Consider the following 17,781-nt stretch of genomic DNA (forward strand, 5'->3'; position numbering starts at 1 on the left):
TATATAGCTTTATAAATATTTTTTAGTACTTACAATAAAACTAATTGTTTTAAAATTATTAGCTTTATATATTATACTCTATATGTATTTTATACCACGTTCTTGTGTTTCTTGGTGAGCTTTGGACAAAGAATTGGCAATCATGCTGAATTTCTTTCAAACTATTTACTGTTTATTTATCACACGGAGTGTACTCCGTTCCGTAGGTTATCATTATGCTTCCGAAGAAATTTGTTGAAATTTTTGAATTTCGATGATACATGAAAATTTTAAAATTAAGATATTTTATAAGAAGGCTTTTACCGAAGGATGCATTAGTAACCATAAAATATTTTGGAAACTTTAATAAAAATAATCCTTTTACTGAAAAATTTATATATTTTTAATTGACTCTGATATTTGTAATGAATTTTCTCAATTTATTTCTCTCATATCTGTTTTACTCTAAAATTTGCTAAAATGGAAGGTAAGGAAGATGTAGCTTTATGTGGTAATTAAATACAGTTAAAATTATTTTTAAACTATTTTTATTTAACCTAAACTTTTGTTTATATGAATCATTTGAATGTAAATGAATAATGTATTGAATAAAAACAAATTCGTGGTTGATCTTTACAATATGGTAACTGGTAGTTTGGCGACATTTTGGAGGCGATAAAGGTTTACTACCTGGGACTTTGGTAATAATGTGAGCAGTACTCAGTTCCGATTACGCATTATTTTGTGTGGGGGAAATGAGAGATCATGGGATATGTCATGTGATATTAATGGACGAATTACGGTTCTTTAATCGGAAAAGGGGGGAATTTGGACAAGTATCTGAGATGTATATTGTTTTGTATTAAGCTTCATTGTGTGTTGTGTGAAGTAGGGTTGAATAATTTTGGGATTGTATGGCGCTGTCTAAAGTGAATTGTAGATGTGATAAAGAGAATTTTTTTTTAATCAAATTCTATCAAATTCGGAAAAAAAATCGTTCAGTAATTTTATTGAATCCGTAATAAAAGTGTGTCCACCATGTAAGGAAGATTCGGAAGAAGATTAGGTTAGTTAGACTTTGTTAAGAATGTGAGTAGTATTCAGTTCTGATTACGCATTATTTTGTGTGAGGGAAATGAGAGATCATGGGATATGTCATGTGATATTAATGGACGAATTACTGTTCTTTAATCGGGAAAAATCTGGGAATTTTGTATTTGGCTTTATTCTGTGTTGTGTGAAATAGTGTTTGTGAATTTTTGGATCCCATGGCCGTAAGTAAAGTGAATTCGAAATGGGTATTTAGTGGTATTGAAAAGGATAGTAAGAAATGTTTTTTAAGGTTGTGCGAGAGAGAAATAAAGGTGTTTTATTATGTTATTTATTTTACCTGGTATCTTGCTTTGAAAGATAAGTATGATTTTAAAGATTCTGATACAGAAGGAAGAAAAGTGTATCCGCCACGTAATCAAGATTCTGAAGAAGATTAGGTAAGTTAGTATTTTTAATTATTTGAGGATATTATTTTTATGCATTGTTGTAAATGTAAGGTGGAAAGGAATTTGGTATTATTGGGAAAATTGTTATTAGCAATGATTTAGTTTAAAGTAATTAGGATTGTAAGGTAATTTGGTTGATCTTTACATTATGGTAACTTGGCATTTTTTTGGTGAAAATTTGGCGACCAACTCTCCTACAGCAACCCTCTATTCTTTTTCCCGCCGCCATTTTGTCTACACGAAGTAAAGACATGTTTCTTTTCTTTTTATCTACTGAACACTTCTTCCAACAATCTACTAGCTGAATTACACTTATGCTAGAAATTTTATCTAACAAAACTGCTTAATCATGACAAATATTAACTGCAAAACTGGGAAAAAGTACAGAATCGCAAACTCCTTGCGCGTTTTTAGAATAGCACATACACATAAACCATTTACACGTCGACTTTTTTTTACTTAAAAAAACATCCCAGAATTGCACAAAAATGGCATTGCGCACACTCTTCACTATATCCATGTACACTGCTTTTTTCTCATAAATTAGAAAAATTTCACGAAAATACATGACAATTTTCTCAATCTTTAAACCCGGTAAAAAGAACATATATGAAATTACCTGATCGCGAAAAAGTATTTACCCTTTCCAAATATGAACATTTCCACATATAAAATTAATAAAATATCCAAAAACTTTTACCTCTAAATCATCTATTACATTATACACGTCACCAACGAATTCATACCGCAACCATTACAAATACTGTCTCAAATATTTAAATTATTTCCATGCACGTTTACTTCAACTAAAACGTATACCAAATTCCTACAAACATAAAATTCACAAAATAACTATCATTTAATTAAAATATAATTAAATTCAAAAACACTACTTAAAATATAAATGAGCACATACATTAAATTAATACATACATAAATACCCATTTCGAATTCACTTTAGTTACGTCCATGGGATCCAAAAATTCACAAACACTGTTTCACACAACACAGAATGAAGCCAAATACAAAATTTCCAGATTTTTTCCCGATTTCCCCCCTTTTCCGATTAAAGAACCGTAATTCGTCCATTAATATCACATGACATATCCCATGATCTCTCATTTCCCTCACACAAAATAATGCGTAATCGGAACTGAGTACTGCTCACGTTATTACCAAAGTGCCAGGTAGTAACCTTTATCGCCTCCAAAATGTCGCCAAACTACCAGTTACCATATTGTAAAGATCAACCAAACTTTCATTTACACAGCAGTCAATTAAAGCTCTTTTCCCCTTTCCCTCCAAATCGTACAGAAAATTCAAATAAATCTTACTACAGTCTAAAGGATCAAACACACACACACACACCACAAAAACGCTTACAAAACATCCCATGATTCAAAATTTCCCAGAATCATGCACCCGATTATGTCACAATAGGGTTTCCATAACATTCAACTACTCAGGCTACCATAAATGAAACAACAACTTGGAGATAAATCAAAGAACAACTTTGCCATAATACAAGGGGTACCTTAAAGTCTACTCTACCTGGAGATTTTATACAGAAGAAAAAATTTAAAAGAATAACTACCCATGTACCTACGTATTAGGTATTTGCATTATCAGCCCAATTTTCCTCGCCAGTTGTTGGCAACTAATTTTTTACCAACCTAACATGTGAAAAACAGTAGACATTCTAAAAATTGATGTTGAGCTAAATATTACATAAAATAGCAAAAATTTACGAAATTGAAAATACAAGAAACATCTATAATGAAGCTCTTAATATTACATAAACCAACACAAATTAAAAATGCAACAAATACCAATAATAAAATACTTAACTTTCTTTTGTCTGCTTCTTCTGCCTATGTGCACAGTGATCAGTTTTAATTTTAAAAATCGTCGGAGAATTATCAGCATTGCAGAGCAAATTGGCACTGCTGTCCACATACACATCAACTCTTTTTTTTGCTTAACAATCGGAAAACTGTACAAATTAACTTCACAGAATGTGCATTCCTACACTTTTTACTTCTAGGCAAAATGTCATATTTCTGAAAAAATACAATACTTTCTTTTTCATTTGCGAGCAGACTGCTTAGTAGCATAACGATTTATTACAAGGGGGGAACACTAATCACAAGAAACAGGAACCACAAAAATGGCCCTTGAATTTCAGAACTGAGCATTTCTGCTGCCTTTGAGATAGATAGTGGCATTACATGCTGGCATAATACACTCGTAACCATTAGTGAGTTGTTAGATAAATACATTTTCATAACGGTAAAGTGCAGAATCGCGCAATTATTTGTTTGGTGTTTTATACAAGAGTAAGAAGAATTGGATTTTTTTTCAATTTTCTTTGACTTTTTTAAGTGAAAATAAGTCGATGTGTATATGGATAAAGTCAAGGGAGTGCGCAATGCCATTTTTATGCAATTCTGGGCTGTTTTTTTAAGTGAAAATAGGTCAATGTGTACATGGATACCGAGTATGTGCAATTCTTAAAAACGTGCCAAGCAGTGGGTGATTCTGCACTTTCCCCTTTCATAAAATCCTGGGTTGTCTAATTTGGCGACATAGCACTTTGCCATGTGATTTTTTTCAGAGCCCATATATTTTTACGTAGTTATCAGGTATTTGTCCTGAAAATCAATATACTTACTGGTGAATTTTAATTATTGATTTGTAGATTCAAAGCAATTGTTTGCTTTATTGATTCTGTAGCAAATTACTGTATCAGAAAATATCACAGTTTGTCTATAAACTACTTTGGAACATAGAACACAATAAAGAAATATGCGCAGGAAAATGGTAATTTGCTTGTTAAAAAACTGAAAATTGTATGTGCATATTGCCAGCCCTTTGTGTATTTTAAAAATTGGCACCTTTTACTAAGGTGGTTGTAATAATACATAAGTACCCTAATCCAACCAAAAACTTTTCCTTTTACTGAATGCAATTTTAAAAGAAACGTCTTTATCTGGACTAGACTGTGACTAAACTTACAAGGGAAAGTATATCTCCATAGAGGCCTTTTTAATAGAAATTGGTTTGTACATATCACATAAGAAAAGCCCTAAAAAACTCATTTAATTGTCCATTTACTGGGATTTGAACCTACGTCAACTACCACTATTCAATGATTTTATGACTCAGCTGTTGGTGGTCCTAAAAAAAGAAAAAGTAACCAGATGCAAGGAGTCTCACAAACTTATGTTTATGAATGCATGTGAATTTGACTTTCTATTTTTAGATAATAATGCTTGTCCACATAGAGTAAAATTAATTAATAAATTATTGAAACCCAAGTTATTGATCAAATACAGTGACCAAGTAGATTTCTTGATTTGAAATCCTTAGAAAATTTATAGAAAACTCCTGGAAGTTGTTTGGCAAAATTCTCCTTCTTGATATCACGTTACATTGAAAAACATATTAATCTGGAACTGTAATTAATATTATTCAGAGCATGACATCATGATGTGATTTTAAGTATAAAGTGAAATTTTATATGAAAGAATTTTTGTTGGCACTGATTGTGTATGTAGTAAAATGTTAGGAAATACTCGTAGACTAATTTCAAAATTATCACTTTTTCTCTGAAAAAAAGAAAGTACCCAATAGCATTCAAAGATTAAACAACTTGCCTTAAATTAACCATATTGGAATGTCTGTCTGTTCTTTATTAAAGTATATATTGATAGCTAAATATTTGTCATACATGAGATTAATTTTAATTAGTGAATACCTTATAGGTTATTTTTTCTGTTAGTACTATTAGACAGCATATAAATTTTATCTGTAATGTTTAATTTTGGTAAATATTACTACAAATACATTGTGATAATTTTTTTTTTTTTAACAGATTCTGAAATGTGTGTATTTGTGTTTGTACATATACATGCATACATAACATTTCTTAATTCGGTCCCCATAACAGAAAAGTACCATTTTTTCTAAGAAGAAGAAATGAATTTTCATATTAATAGCCTCACACTTCATTCCATGCTATTTAAATAATTCAAAATGTATCTGTCTTATGAGGCTATGAAAAATGCATTTTAAAATCTTATAATAATAACAATATTATAAAAGGAAATATTAAATTTCAATTACATTCTCAAAAAATTAAGTATTAAAGTATATTCTAATCAATTCAATCAATCAATCTTCTCACAAATTAAGCATATTCTAATTTTTTTACAGAAAATGTTATGTTGATGATATTTGTTTTCCAGCTATTTAATATAATTTTAGTTTGTTTGATTGTCCCATGCAGTATAATAGCATCCATTTATTAGAGCTATGTTTATGGAATTTATCTAATTTTGATTTACATTCTTTATTTTATAGGCGTAAAAACCATGCAGTTAAATGATCAAAAAGCTGGGATGCAAGGTTTAAATAAAGAAATAATAAATAAAATTATTTTTGAGGCATCTAAAGGTACCCCATACTTTGCATTTCAAGAAAAGAGACAAAAGTCTATTGATGCTAAAGTTAAAGAATTGCAATCTAATATTAAAAAGATCACAGAAGTACAAAAAAAAGCATCATTAGAAAAGGTACAATTTTTATTTTCATATCAAGTTATGTTGTACTATTATTTGGTATGTGAATGGATGTTTTCTAGACACTATAACCTGTTTTTAGGTGTACTTTATAATTAGAAATTGATTCTAAAGTTAATCATATTTCATAGATATTTTTCTAAGTTTTTCTTAGAATGTGATTTGATATGTAATTTTTTATATGACTAATATGTAGATTTAAGTTATAATCTGAATTTTAACAGTTAAATATTAATAAAGAAATATTTTGAATAATTTACAGAGGGAATATTAATGATATTTAATATTTTCATACATTTAATTATAATAAAAATTAAGGCTCTTTCTGATTATCTGCTTTCATACTGAAATATGGCAAACTCATTCATGACTAATTTGTTGTCAAACAAATGCACAAAAGGCAACAGCCATTGGGAAAAATATATTTCAGGGTACCCCTTGGCAAAAATTTGCGATTTTTACTGGTGCCATTCCTGTTTACGTGCAAGTAACAGGTAAAATAGTGTTCCCAAGTTATAGTTACTTCCCAAGTAAAATAGTGTCCAAAGACATAATGTAATAAAACATAAAAAAGTTATAATCTCAATAAATAGCATTTTAAATTAAAATAAAACTAGGAAATAACATAAAAATGGAACTACATGTTATCTAATCTGCACAGTATAAAAAGGAAATATTGACTCACCTTATTTAGAAATTTCTGTGTCTTCAGTGTGGGGCACACTGAATTCTTTAACAGCATCCAAAAGAAGCTGTTTAAAATTATGTGAACTAGAATCTGTATACTGCTGTCGTCACATAAATTCACAAATATAAAAATCAAAAATATCCTCTGTACTGCCGATGACATTTTTTTTTTTTTTAAATACCTTTTTATTACACACCCCTCATACCTTCCATAGTGTTAATATGAGCACCGTTTTTCAAATCTGAAATGTCAACTGCATAATTTAATGAGAGATGAACGAAGCCATTTGGATCTTCATTTACACACTTACTCAGTAAATCAATGTTTTCTTTCCTGTTCATTCCAAACTGTACAGAAACTTCAGGTTAATCTTACCACCGACAGCCATTTTATGGTGTAAAGTACAAACTAAGCAACGTACTTCCTGACCAACATCCAGTGCAGAAATAAGCCCTCAGAAATATTTCCCAACAATAACCTAAGCAATCATGCATTACAACCAAAGAGCATCTATACATATTCTTTGTTACAACCAGTCACATCATAATAAGATTTCCGAAACATTCAACTTAAAATACTCAGTTTAGCATAAATAAAACAATAATTTGACAATAAATGAAAAATAACTTGGCAATAATCCAAGGGGTACCCTACAATATAGACTATCACAGCCATTTTCAAAATCGTGGCACTCTAAGAATTCCATACAAGAGTAATTGATTAAAATTGAAAAAGCAAGAAACATCGGTATTAAAATACGTACCATTTTCGAGAAATCTTTTTTTGTGTGTGTGTGAGTGTGATATTGTACCCCTCCCCACATACGCAGCAATTTGTTTATTCTTAAAAAAATGTTATTTTAGAAAATTGTAGAAACTTGGCATTGCATATTGGTCAGAGCAGACATGCTACTCATATATGCTACATAAATATTTTTTGTCACTCTCAGGGGTTGCCACATAACTATTATAGCAACATATTGCTTTGCCTCATGAATACATTTTTTACAACTTTTCCTTAGAAATATGGATGCTTCAAAAAGTGCCAAAATAAATTATATAAAATTTTTTCTCAGATGTATATTACGTATCATAATAACATCTTATTTACTTATTTTTGTTAAAATTTCTATGTAAATTGCCAATTCCTAAGCTACTCCTTACTGTAAATTTAATTTTTCATTAATTATAAATTTATTATTTTAAATTTGTAATTATTAATTTTGTTTATAAATTGATATTATTTTATTATGCTTTTATATATTCATCTAATTTTGAGGTTATTTTTCCCTTAATGTGGCACCAGATTGCCACATGTGTTAGTCTATTCATACAATGTTATGAGTAGCTGTGAAATGGTATTGTTACAAATAAGCAGAGAGAATGAAGGAATATTCTCTCATAGATTTCAGTTGCTTAAACAAAGGAATTGGTAGCTGCCAGATATGAACACTTGCAGGTTAACCACAGCTATAAAGTTATTAATCCGAATACAGTCAAAAGTCGTTAATCCGGACTCGTCGGGACTTCGGCGACTCCGGATTATCGATTTTTCCGGATTATAGATCATCAATTTAAATCTCGTAAGATGGCATACAGAAATTCTAAAATTAAAAATATGAAACCGTAATTTATGAAATAAAGAACAATTATGATCTAAAGGGTATCAAAATTTACAAAAAGAAAAGCTTAATATTTATTTGTTTACTTTATTAAACATTTATCTCAATGTAAGTTGTTTAAGTTGCTTCATTTTATGTGGTAATACTTTCTCTTTAATTCTATAAAAAGACATAATTTCTTGTTCAGTTACAAAGTTCCGCTGTTCAAGTCCCGTTAATTGCTGTGCCAAGAATACCGACTAACTTGTCAATCGAAATTTTTTCGTTTTCACTAACCTCTCTGTCACATTCTTCATGTCTTTATCCATTTTTTGCAGCAATTCCACTTTTTGTTTGTTGGACATCAAAACATACTTTCGTTTTGTAGATCCTTTGGAAGTTCCAGCATCGGATATTCTATTTGACATAATCGAAAGTTCAAGTTTACTTTTATAAAATTGCTCTTACAGTCTGCAAAAAATAATAAGCGGGATCCAATTCGAAGATTAAGGAACAACGCAATCATTAACATTAACTGAAATAGATAATTAGATAATTTTAGCTTACACCATCCGTTATACATTAAACGCGCAGGCGAAAATGTATTCTGCACTTGCGCACACGCATATGCGCAGTAGTCAGGGTCTTACGCGCACGCGTAAAACGCCTGTGCGCATGTGCCAATGTGGCGCATGCGCAGAAAGTTTTTAGCTTTGAGGTCCGGATTATAGATCATTCCGAATTATGGGTGTCCGAATTAACGACTTTTGACTGTACAGTGCAAAATGGCAAAAGGAACATAAGTGCTGTCACCATCTAGATTCCTGCCTGATTGAATTCATGTAGCAGTGATTGCATGAAAAAAGGCAATCGTGCTTCCTCTATAATCTGAAATTAGTCTAGTAAAATGTATTCCCCTTAATTTTTATGTTTATTTTGAATTTAATAAAATAGTCATTCTTATTTTCATGAAGCTTCATATATCATTAGGGTTGCTGTCATCTAGTTTGATTTTATGCTAGTGTTTATAGGGAACTGATTGGTGTTGCCCAATGAACCGAGAAGTACCAGTTTTAAATTATCATTGCAATTTGCAGTCATTTGTATAAATGAATTAATAGCTAATTAAAGTATCAGTTAATCAATAACATCTGTATAAAAATGAATGAAATATGTACACTGAAGAGCAATTGACTTGGATACCTGTCTAGTAGCTCATAGCATAACTTTTCACTTTAATGGCAGCTGCGATTTGCCTTGACATGGACTTGACAAGACACTTAAGTGCTGGGAAGCCATATATATTAACTCCTGAACAACCTTCCACAATTCATGAAGATTAGATGAAAGGTGGTTCGGCATCTAGAACATCTCTCAATTGCATCCCACATGTGTTCGATCGGATTGAGATCAGTTGACCTTGATTGGCTAGGAAAGCACGTGCAAGTCTGTGGAATGTTCATCCAACCATATACAATTCGGGAGTGATGGCATGGTGCATTGTCTTGTTTAAAGATAATTTCTGTGGTGAGCTGCTAAAAACGAACATATAAGAGTAGATGGCCGTCAAGGATAATGTTCAACTGTGAAAGACAGCATCACACACACCAGGGGTCCCATTTCAGCCCATATGAACACTCCCCAGACAAAAATACCACCTCCACTAGCTTGAAAAGTCTTGTGCTGGCAAGAAGGATCCATCATTTCATGTGGTTTATGCTTTCCATCAGCATGTACCAAAGTGAATCTCGACTCATCTTTCCAGATAACATTTTTTCACATCTCAACGGTCCATTAGCAATGTTCCTGTGCCCATGCCAATCATTGCACCATGTTTTGTGCAGTCAGCAGAGGGACTTTCATAGGATGATGACTCCTTTACCCTATTCAGAGGAGATGGTTTTGTATGGTGTGTGATGGGTGATCTGCTGCCCCTTGGCCCATCGCCGTTACAATACAAGCTAGCCGCCGCCACCTTTTATCATTCTTATGCTGTTGACCCTGGAAGGGATGGTTTTACTGGAATCGACATACTCATGGTATACTCTTAACCCAGTATTGCATGAAAATCCAAGTGTCTGCATTACTTCCAAAATGGAGTGACCCATTCGTTAAGCTCTGATAATTTGGCTACTATCAAATGCACTTACATCCCTTCTCTTACCCAATTTGCTTTTGATTGGCACTATGACCAGCACTCCTTATCTTGTCAAACGCTCCATACATCATTTATTACTCCTTACATCATTCACAAGTCACTTCCAGACTTGCACACAGCTCAAAGTTTACATAACAGTAGCTATCCCTAATGTGATTGCACTTTGGTGTATTTAATATTTTGTTTAGAACTGAATTTATCCTGTAAATTGTTATAAAGCTTCAATCTAATTCATGCTTCTAATAATATTTTGTTTGCTAGACTTTAGTTTTTTCTCAGTTTCAAGTTACTATTTTTATTGTTAATTTTAAATTATATTTTTATAGTTTCATCAATTCTGTGAGTACATATTAAATCATTTTAATTCTGCTAGCTGTTTTCATCATTGTATTCTCCTATTTGTTTTAGAGAATAATAATCGGTAAAAATATATTTTAGGGGTACCCCTTGGTGATTTTTGGCGGTTACATGGATACCGAAATCACCACTACGCTAAGCCAAAATAACAAGACAAAGAATTGCACATACTCGGTAACCATGTACACATCAACCTATTTTCACTTAAAAAAAAAATCCCAGAATTGCACAAAAATGGCATTGCGCACTCTCTTGACTTTATCCATGTACACATTGACCCATTTTCACTTAAAAAAAAAATCAGAGAATTGCAGAAACTAGGCTTTGCACACTCCGTTGAGTTTGTCCTAGTACACCGATATATTTTCACTTAAAAAGTCAAAGGAGCACCCAATTCCTCAGTAAAGACAAACAAAAAATACATAATCTCAATAAACTACATTTAAAACCAAACAATAAAATAACATAAAAAAGGATTATGCATTTGATGCATTAACGTTATGCATTTACACAAAGCAAATATCCACTTACCTCTGTGGCACACAAAATTCCTTAACAGCATCCCAAAACTTCCTAAGATCACCTGAACTAGAATCCGTATATTGGCGTTGTCACATAAATTCACAAAAATAAGAGTAAAAAACATTCTACGTATTCCGGACTGTCCTGAAAATGGTTACTAAATAAACCTTCATTTACACACCAGTCAATTAATGCACTTTTCCCCTTTCATTCCTAATCGTATAGAAACTTCAAATTAATCTGGTTGATCTTTGGATTATGGTAACGTGGCGATTTTTTGGCAAAAATTTGGCGACCAACTCTGCTACAGCAACCCTCCATTTTTTTTTTTTTGCCGCCATTTTGTCTTCATGAAGTAAAGACATGTTTCTTTTCTTTTTATTTACTCAACACTTTTTCCAACAATCTACTAGCCGAATTACACTTATGCTAGAAATTTTATGTAACAAAACTGCTTAATCATGACAAATATTAACTGCAAAACTGGGAAAAAGTACAGAATCGCAAACTCCTTGCGCGATTTTAGAATAGCACATACACATAAACCATTTACACGTCGACTTTTTTTTACTTAAAAAAACATCCCAGAATTGCACAAAAATGGCATTGCCCACACTCTTAACTTTATCCATCTACACTGCTATTTTCTCATAAATTACAAAAATTTGCACGAAAATGCAGGAAAATTTTGTGAATCTTTAAACTCAGTAAAAAGCACATATATGAAATTACCTGATCGTGAAAAAGTATATACCCTTTCCAAGAATGAACATTTCCACGTATAAAATAAATAAAATATCCAAAAACTTTTACCTCTAAATTATCTATTATATTATAAACGTCACCAACCAATTTATACGCAAACATTAAAAATGGTTACAAATACTTAGTGTCAAATATTTAAATTATTTCCATGCACGTTTACGTCAACTGAAACGTATACCAAATTGCTACAAACATAAAATTCACAAAATAACTATCATTTAATTAAAATATAACTAAACCATGTACACGTCGACTTATTTTTACTTAAAAAAACATCCCAGAATTGCACAAAAATGGCATTGCGCACACTCTTCACTATATCCATGTACACTGCTTTTTTCTCATAAATTAGAAAAATTTCAAGAAAATGCATGAAAATTTTGTGAATCTTTAAATCCGGTAAAAACAACATATATGAAATTACCTCATCGCGAAAAAGTATATACCCTTTCCAAGGATGAACATTTCTATGTATAAAATAAATAAAATATCCAAAAACTTTTACCTCTAAATTATCTATTATATTAAAACGTCACCAATGAATTTATACCGCAAACATTAAAAATCGTTACAAATACTTAGTGTCAAATATTTAAATTATTTCCATGCACGTTTACTTCAACTGAAACGTATACCAAATTGCTATAAACATAAAATTCACAAAATAACTATCATTTGATTAAAATATAATTAAATTAAAAAACACTACTTGAAATATAAATAAGCACATACATTAAATTAATAAAAATTAGCTTACAATCCTAATTACTTTAAACTAAATCATTGCTAATAACAATTTTCCAATAATACCATATTACTTTATTTACTCCTTACATTTAGAACAATGCATAAAAATAATATCCTCAAATAATTAAAAATACTAACTTACCTAATCTTCTTCAGAATCTTGATTACGTGGCGGATACACTTTTCTAAAAGATTCAATAAAATTATTGAAAGATTTTTTTCTGCAAATTTTTCCTCCATACTTCCTCCACTAAATAAAAAGCAAAATTCTCTTTATCATAATGCCTCAGAGTGGCGCTTTTTATAGCACTCCACGTGCCCTCTATTGAGTTCGTATGTGCACCTGTTTCAGGATCTTTAAAATGATACTTATGGTTCACAGCAAGATGTTGAAAACATTCATCCTCCAAACATGCATATGATTTCCAGCAATCAGATATGATTATTGTACCAGGTAGAATATACTGTTTAATAAAACTTAATAAGCAATCTTTACTTCTATCTCGCACAACCTTAAAAAAACACTTATTACTACCCCTTTCAATCCCACCAAATACCCATTTTCCTTCCATTCTCCTACCTCTCTGATACTTGCGCTTCCCAAACTTACTTTCATCAATTTCAACAATAACATTCATACCACCAATCATACCCATATCATTCTCGCAAAATTCCATGCACACTTCCCTACAGAAAGAATTCCAATCAGCTGCAGTACTACTGCTAATTTCTAAATCCAAAATCCAGTTGTAAACTGGCAGTCTATTCACCCGATAATAAGAAATTAATAAAATTTCACCCATACTCAAATGACTTTCAGCAAACCACGTACCCTTCTTTACACTCCATTTCACAAAATGTCCATTTTCACCAGATTTCTTGCACCCCCATTCAAACTTATCTGTAATATCCTTCCTTTCACACAATCTCATTTCATTCCCACATGTTGGACATTCATACTTATCCGCAATTAAACCTACACTCATACACCATTCAACCAATTCTTTTGAATTATCAGATAAACGCATAAAAAATTTAGAATTCACTTTATATAGCGCCATGCAATCCAAAAATTAATCAACACTATTTCCTACAACACACAATGAAGCTTAATACAAAATAATATAGTACAGTCAAAAGTCTTCCGGACTCGTCGGGACTTCGACGATTCCGGATTATCGATTTTTCCGGATTATAGATCATCAGTTTAAATCTGGTAAGATGGCATGCAGAAATTATAAAATTAAAAATATGAAACCGTAATTTATAAAATAATGAGCAATTATGATCTAAAGGGTATCAAAATTTACAAAAAAGGAAGCTTAATATTTATTTGTTTACTTTATTAAACATTTCTTTCAACGCGCGCATGCGTAAAGCATACCTTACGCATAGCTGAAATTAGAAAATTGCAACCAGAAAACTATTTGATTTGTATTCGTGATATTTATAATGACGAAGAATTTGATTTAAATCATATCAAAGACTGAGTACATCGAGATTAAATACTACATTTAGTAAGAAATTATAAGCCGAATAAAATAAAAACATCTGCCCTGAAGATAACGATAGTGCTGACAGATCAACTTCCAGTTCATTGCGCGCCGCGACGTCCCCCCTTCCCTGCGCAGAGCAGCGTGAAATTGATAAACAGATTTCGGAACGGTTAGATAAACAAAGGATATGCCTTTATCCATTTCTTGTAGCAATTCGTTTTTTGTTTGATGGACATCGAAACATACTTTCATTTTCTAGATCCTTTGGGAGCTCCAGCATCGGAAATTCTATTTGACATAATCACTAACTTCTAAAATGTACTTCTAAAATTCACTAAACTTCTAAAATGTACTTTTTGTATGATGCATTTATAAAATTAATAATAATAATAATAATAATAATAATAATAATTTAAATATTTATGAAAAAACAATCATTACTGTTATTGAATTTTCTATGAATTTTACTTTTTTTTTTAAATTTATGACCATTATTTTTAGATGACAGCTTTAGGAGTGGTCTTAGAAAGTGAAAGAAATTTAAATCATTCAATAGTGCATATTGATATGGATGCGTTTTATGCTGCCGTTGAGATGCAAGATGATCCTAATCTTGCTGAGAAACCTATGGCTGTTGGTTCATTATCAATGCTGGTAATAATTTCACTTTTTTTGTATTAACATTTTCTTATATGTGTAGAAATAAGAATTTTATTATTTGTTACAAGTAGCTTAGGAATATACAAATAGAACACATATTTTTGTGAATCTAGTTTTAAATATTTTAACCAACTTCTAAAAGAAATGAATGCTACAAATAAGTTTGGTAGCTAACATTTTTGTGAGATCTTAAAATTTGTAAATTGTTTGTGTTATTGACATTATTTGCAAGAAAATGGATACTTTTTAATTATCCATACTGTCCCCTTTGTTAGGTTACCTTTATAGCTGTGTTCAGAAATAACAATAAAAAGCAGTATTATATATATGTGTAAATAAAGGTTAAAATTTGTGATTAGGTGTCCCTTGCTATTTTTGTCTGTCCTTTTGTATGCCAAGAAGGGTGCCAGAAAGCAATGCTTCCAAACAGTTGTCACCCAAAACAATGCCGAAAATTTATGGTGCAAAAATAACAAAAGTATTCACTGTGTGTGTTCTTGACTGCATCTCATTGTCATCATCAGATGACTGCTGCACATATGTAGTGCAAATGACATTGTCGCAGAACTGATTCTCCTTCTCCTGATCCCAGTATTGGTGACACCACACAAACTTTGCAAAGTAAGAATACAACATAACAGCCAATGACTGCTAAAGACCCCACTTGTGAAACTCTTGCTTAATCTGGTTGCACATGCCCTCATTGGTGTTGGTATGAGCACCGGTTTTGAGCATTTTTTTCATGACAAACTTGCTCATAGCCATCCAATTTATCCTTAAGCTTGACTAGACACATATATTTTATAGAAACTTGACATTCATAACGAGAAGTAATCAAACCTTCATTCATACACCAATCAGTTGTAACTTTCTTACTCCTTTCTCTTTTGCTCTAAATCATGGAGGAGGGACTAGTATTTATCTTGCTAGGCATACTACTTCCTGATGGAATAATGATTAACTAGAACCAGCCAACAAACGAAAACCAATGATCAATTAATGGCAATTAAAATTCCATTAATTCAAAATACATTATTAATGTAGCCTTCAGTTACTAAATGAAGAAGTTCCAATCAGATTAAACTTAAGAAAACATTGGCAGGTAACAATGAAATGGCTTCCTCAACATTGGGGAAACGGAATCAATTCTGAGTTGCCAGAAAACTGGTAGTAGCATCGGTATTTGGTGCCATATCAAAGGAAAACCTTTTTCTACACTAGAACCCTAATAATTTCCAAAGATAACTTGAGGTTATTTATTGTGCACATAGAATGATGATTCCTTATACAGTACAAAGTCTTTAATCTGGACTCGTCGGACTTCGGCGATTCTGTATTATAGGTTTTTCCAGATTATAGATCATCAATTTAAATCTGGTAAGATGGCGTGCAGAAATTATACAATTAAAAATATGAAACCATAGTTTATGAAATAAAGAGAGAAATTATGATCTAAAGGGTATCAAAATTTACAAAAAAAAAAAAAAAAAAAAAAAGCTTAATTTTTATTTGTTTACTTTATTAAACATTTCTTTCAACGTGCGCATGCATAAAGCATACATTACGCATAGTCGAAATTAGAAAATTGCAACCAGAAAACTATTTGATGTGTATTCATGATATTTATAATGACGAGGAAATTGATTTAAATCATATCGGAGTACATCGAGATGAAACACTACATTTAGCAAGGAATTATAAGCCAAATAAAATAAAAACATCTGCCCTGAAGATGAGGATAGTGCTGACAGATCAACTTCCAATTCATTGAGCTCCGTGATGTCCCCCCCCCTCCCTCAGAGCAGCATGAAATTGCTGAACAGATTTCAGAACGGTTAGAGGTGTCCGTAACACTTAGCTGACATTCACTTAACCGACACCAGTTAGCCGACAGGACATTTAGCAGACACGGACATTTAGCCGACACGGACAGTTAGCCGACACGGACAGTTAGCCGACAGGACATTTAGCCGACACACAGAATTCGCTGTCAGGGCATTTAGCTGGCCACATTGAAAAAGCGCTGAAATTTCTCGTCAGGGAATATGAATTAAATTTGGAAAGGAAAAACAATTTGTTTAGCTAAGTATGGCAGTCACTTTCAATTCCCATATTAAAATGTAATTCACAATTACATTTGAATATGGGATCTTCAAAAATCCGTAAAGCTTCTTCATTTAATCAACTTTCACATCATTAATATTTTGTCTTGTTTACTTAATGATAATTATTTTCCAATCTCGCTCTTCAAATTACTAATATATTTACGTTTCGTTACTATTTTGCTCATCACATCCTGTTACATTCCTTTCCTTAAAAAATCGTTTGGCTAATGTCACTAATGAAATTTCCTTTCCCTGTCATGAAAAATCTGAATAATTCAATAAAAAATATCGTTATCTTTAATTATACTTTTTCATAGAAACATATGGTGGTGAGTGTTAGTTCAGCAAATATATTTTATTTTGTTATTAAAAACAATTAAAAAGAATGAACTTTTAAGACCAGCAAAGGTATAAATTATTTGTGACCTCTATAATTTGCAGTTCATGCCACCATTCTTGAGATAAAAGGTCTGTAACATTTTATTGACCACTCTCGCTTAAAATACTTACTTAGGTTAATGTTTATAGCCCTAAACTAGCGCATAATAAGTAATTTAGAAGTAAAATATTCTTTAAGGTTTTGTTTTATTCATAACTGAAGCTGCAGAAGGACATGGTAATGGGA

The 17,781-nt window shown here is 31.5% G+C and overlaps 1 protein-coding gene across 2 annotated transcripts in view; it reads left to right on the plus strand.

Annotated features, from left to right (window-relative positions):
- Positions 1 to 162: 162 nt before the first annotated feature.
- Positions 163 to 17,781, plus strand: part of LOC118185881 (DNA polymerase kappa-like) — an 86,705-nt gene continuing 69,086 nt past the window's right edge. Inside the window, exons 1-3 of one of the 2 annotated variants that reach the window (XM_085825797.1) lie at positions 163 to 466; positions 5,841 to 6,052; positions 14,893 to 15,045. In XM_085825797.1, the coding sequence (XP_085681923.1) occupies positions 460 to 466; positions 5,841 to 6,052; positions 14,893 to 15,045 (372 nt within the window). In that variant the 5' untranslated portion in view covers positions 163 to 459. Of the gene's footprint in view, positions 467 to 509; positions 1,470 to 5,840; positions 6,053 to 14,892; positions 15,046 to 17,781 lie in introns of those variants that run through there. The other variant, XM_085825799.1, reaches the window with a different exon arrangement.

This window comes from Stegodyphus dumicola, chromosome 10, assembly GCF_044657685.1.
Source record: "Stegodyphus dumicola isolate Sdum_Otavi_A_Nest chromosome 10, ASM4465768v1".
Classification (NCBI taxonomy): domain Eukaryota; kingdom Metazoa; phylum Arthropoda; class Arachnida; order Araneae; family Eresidae; genus Stegodyphus; species Stegodyphus dumicola.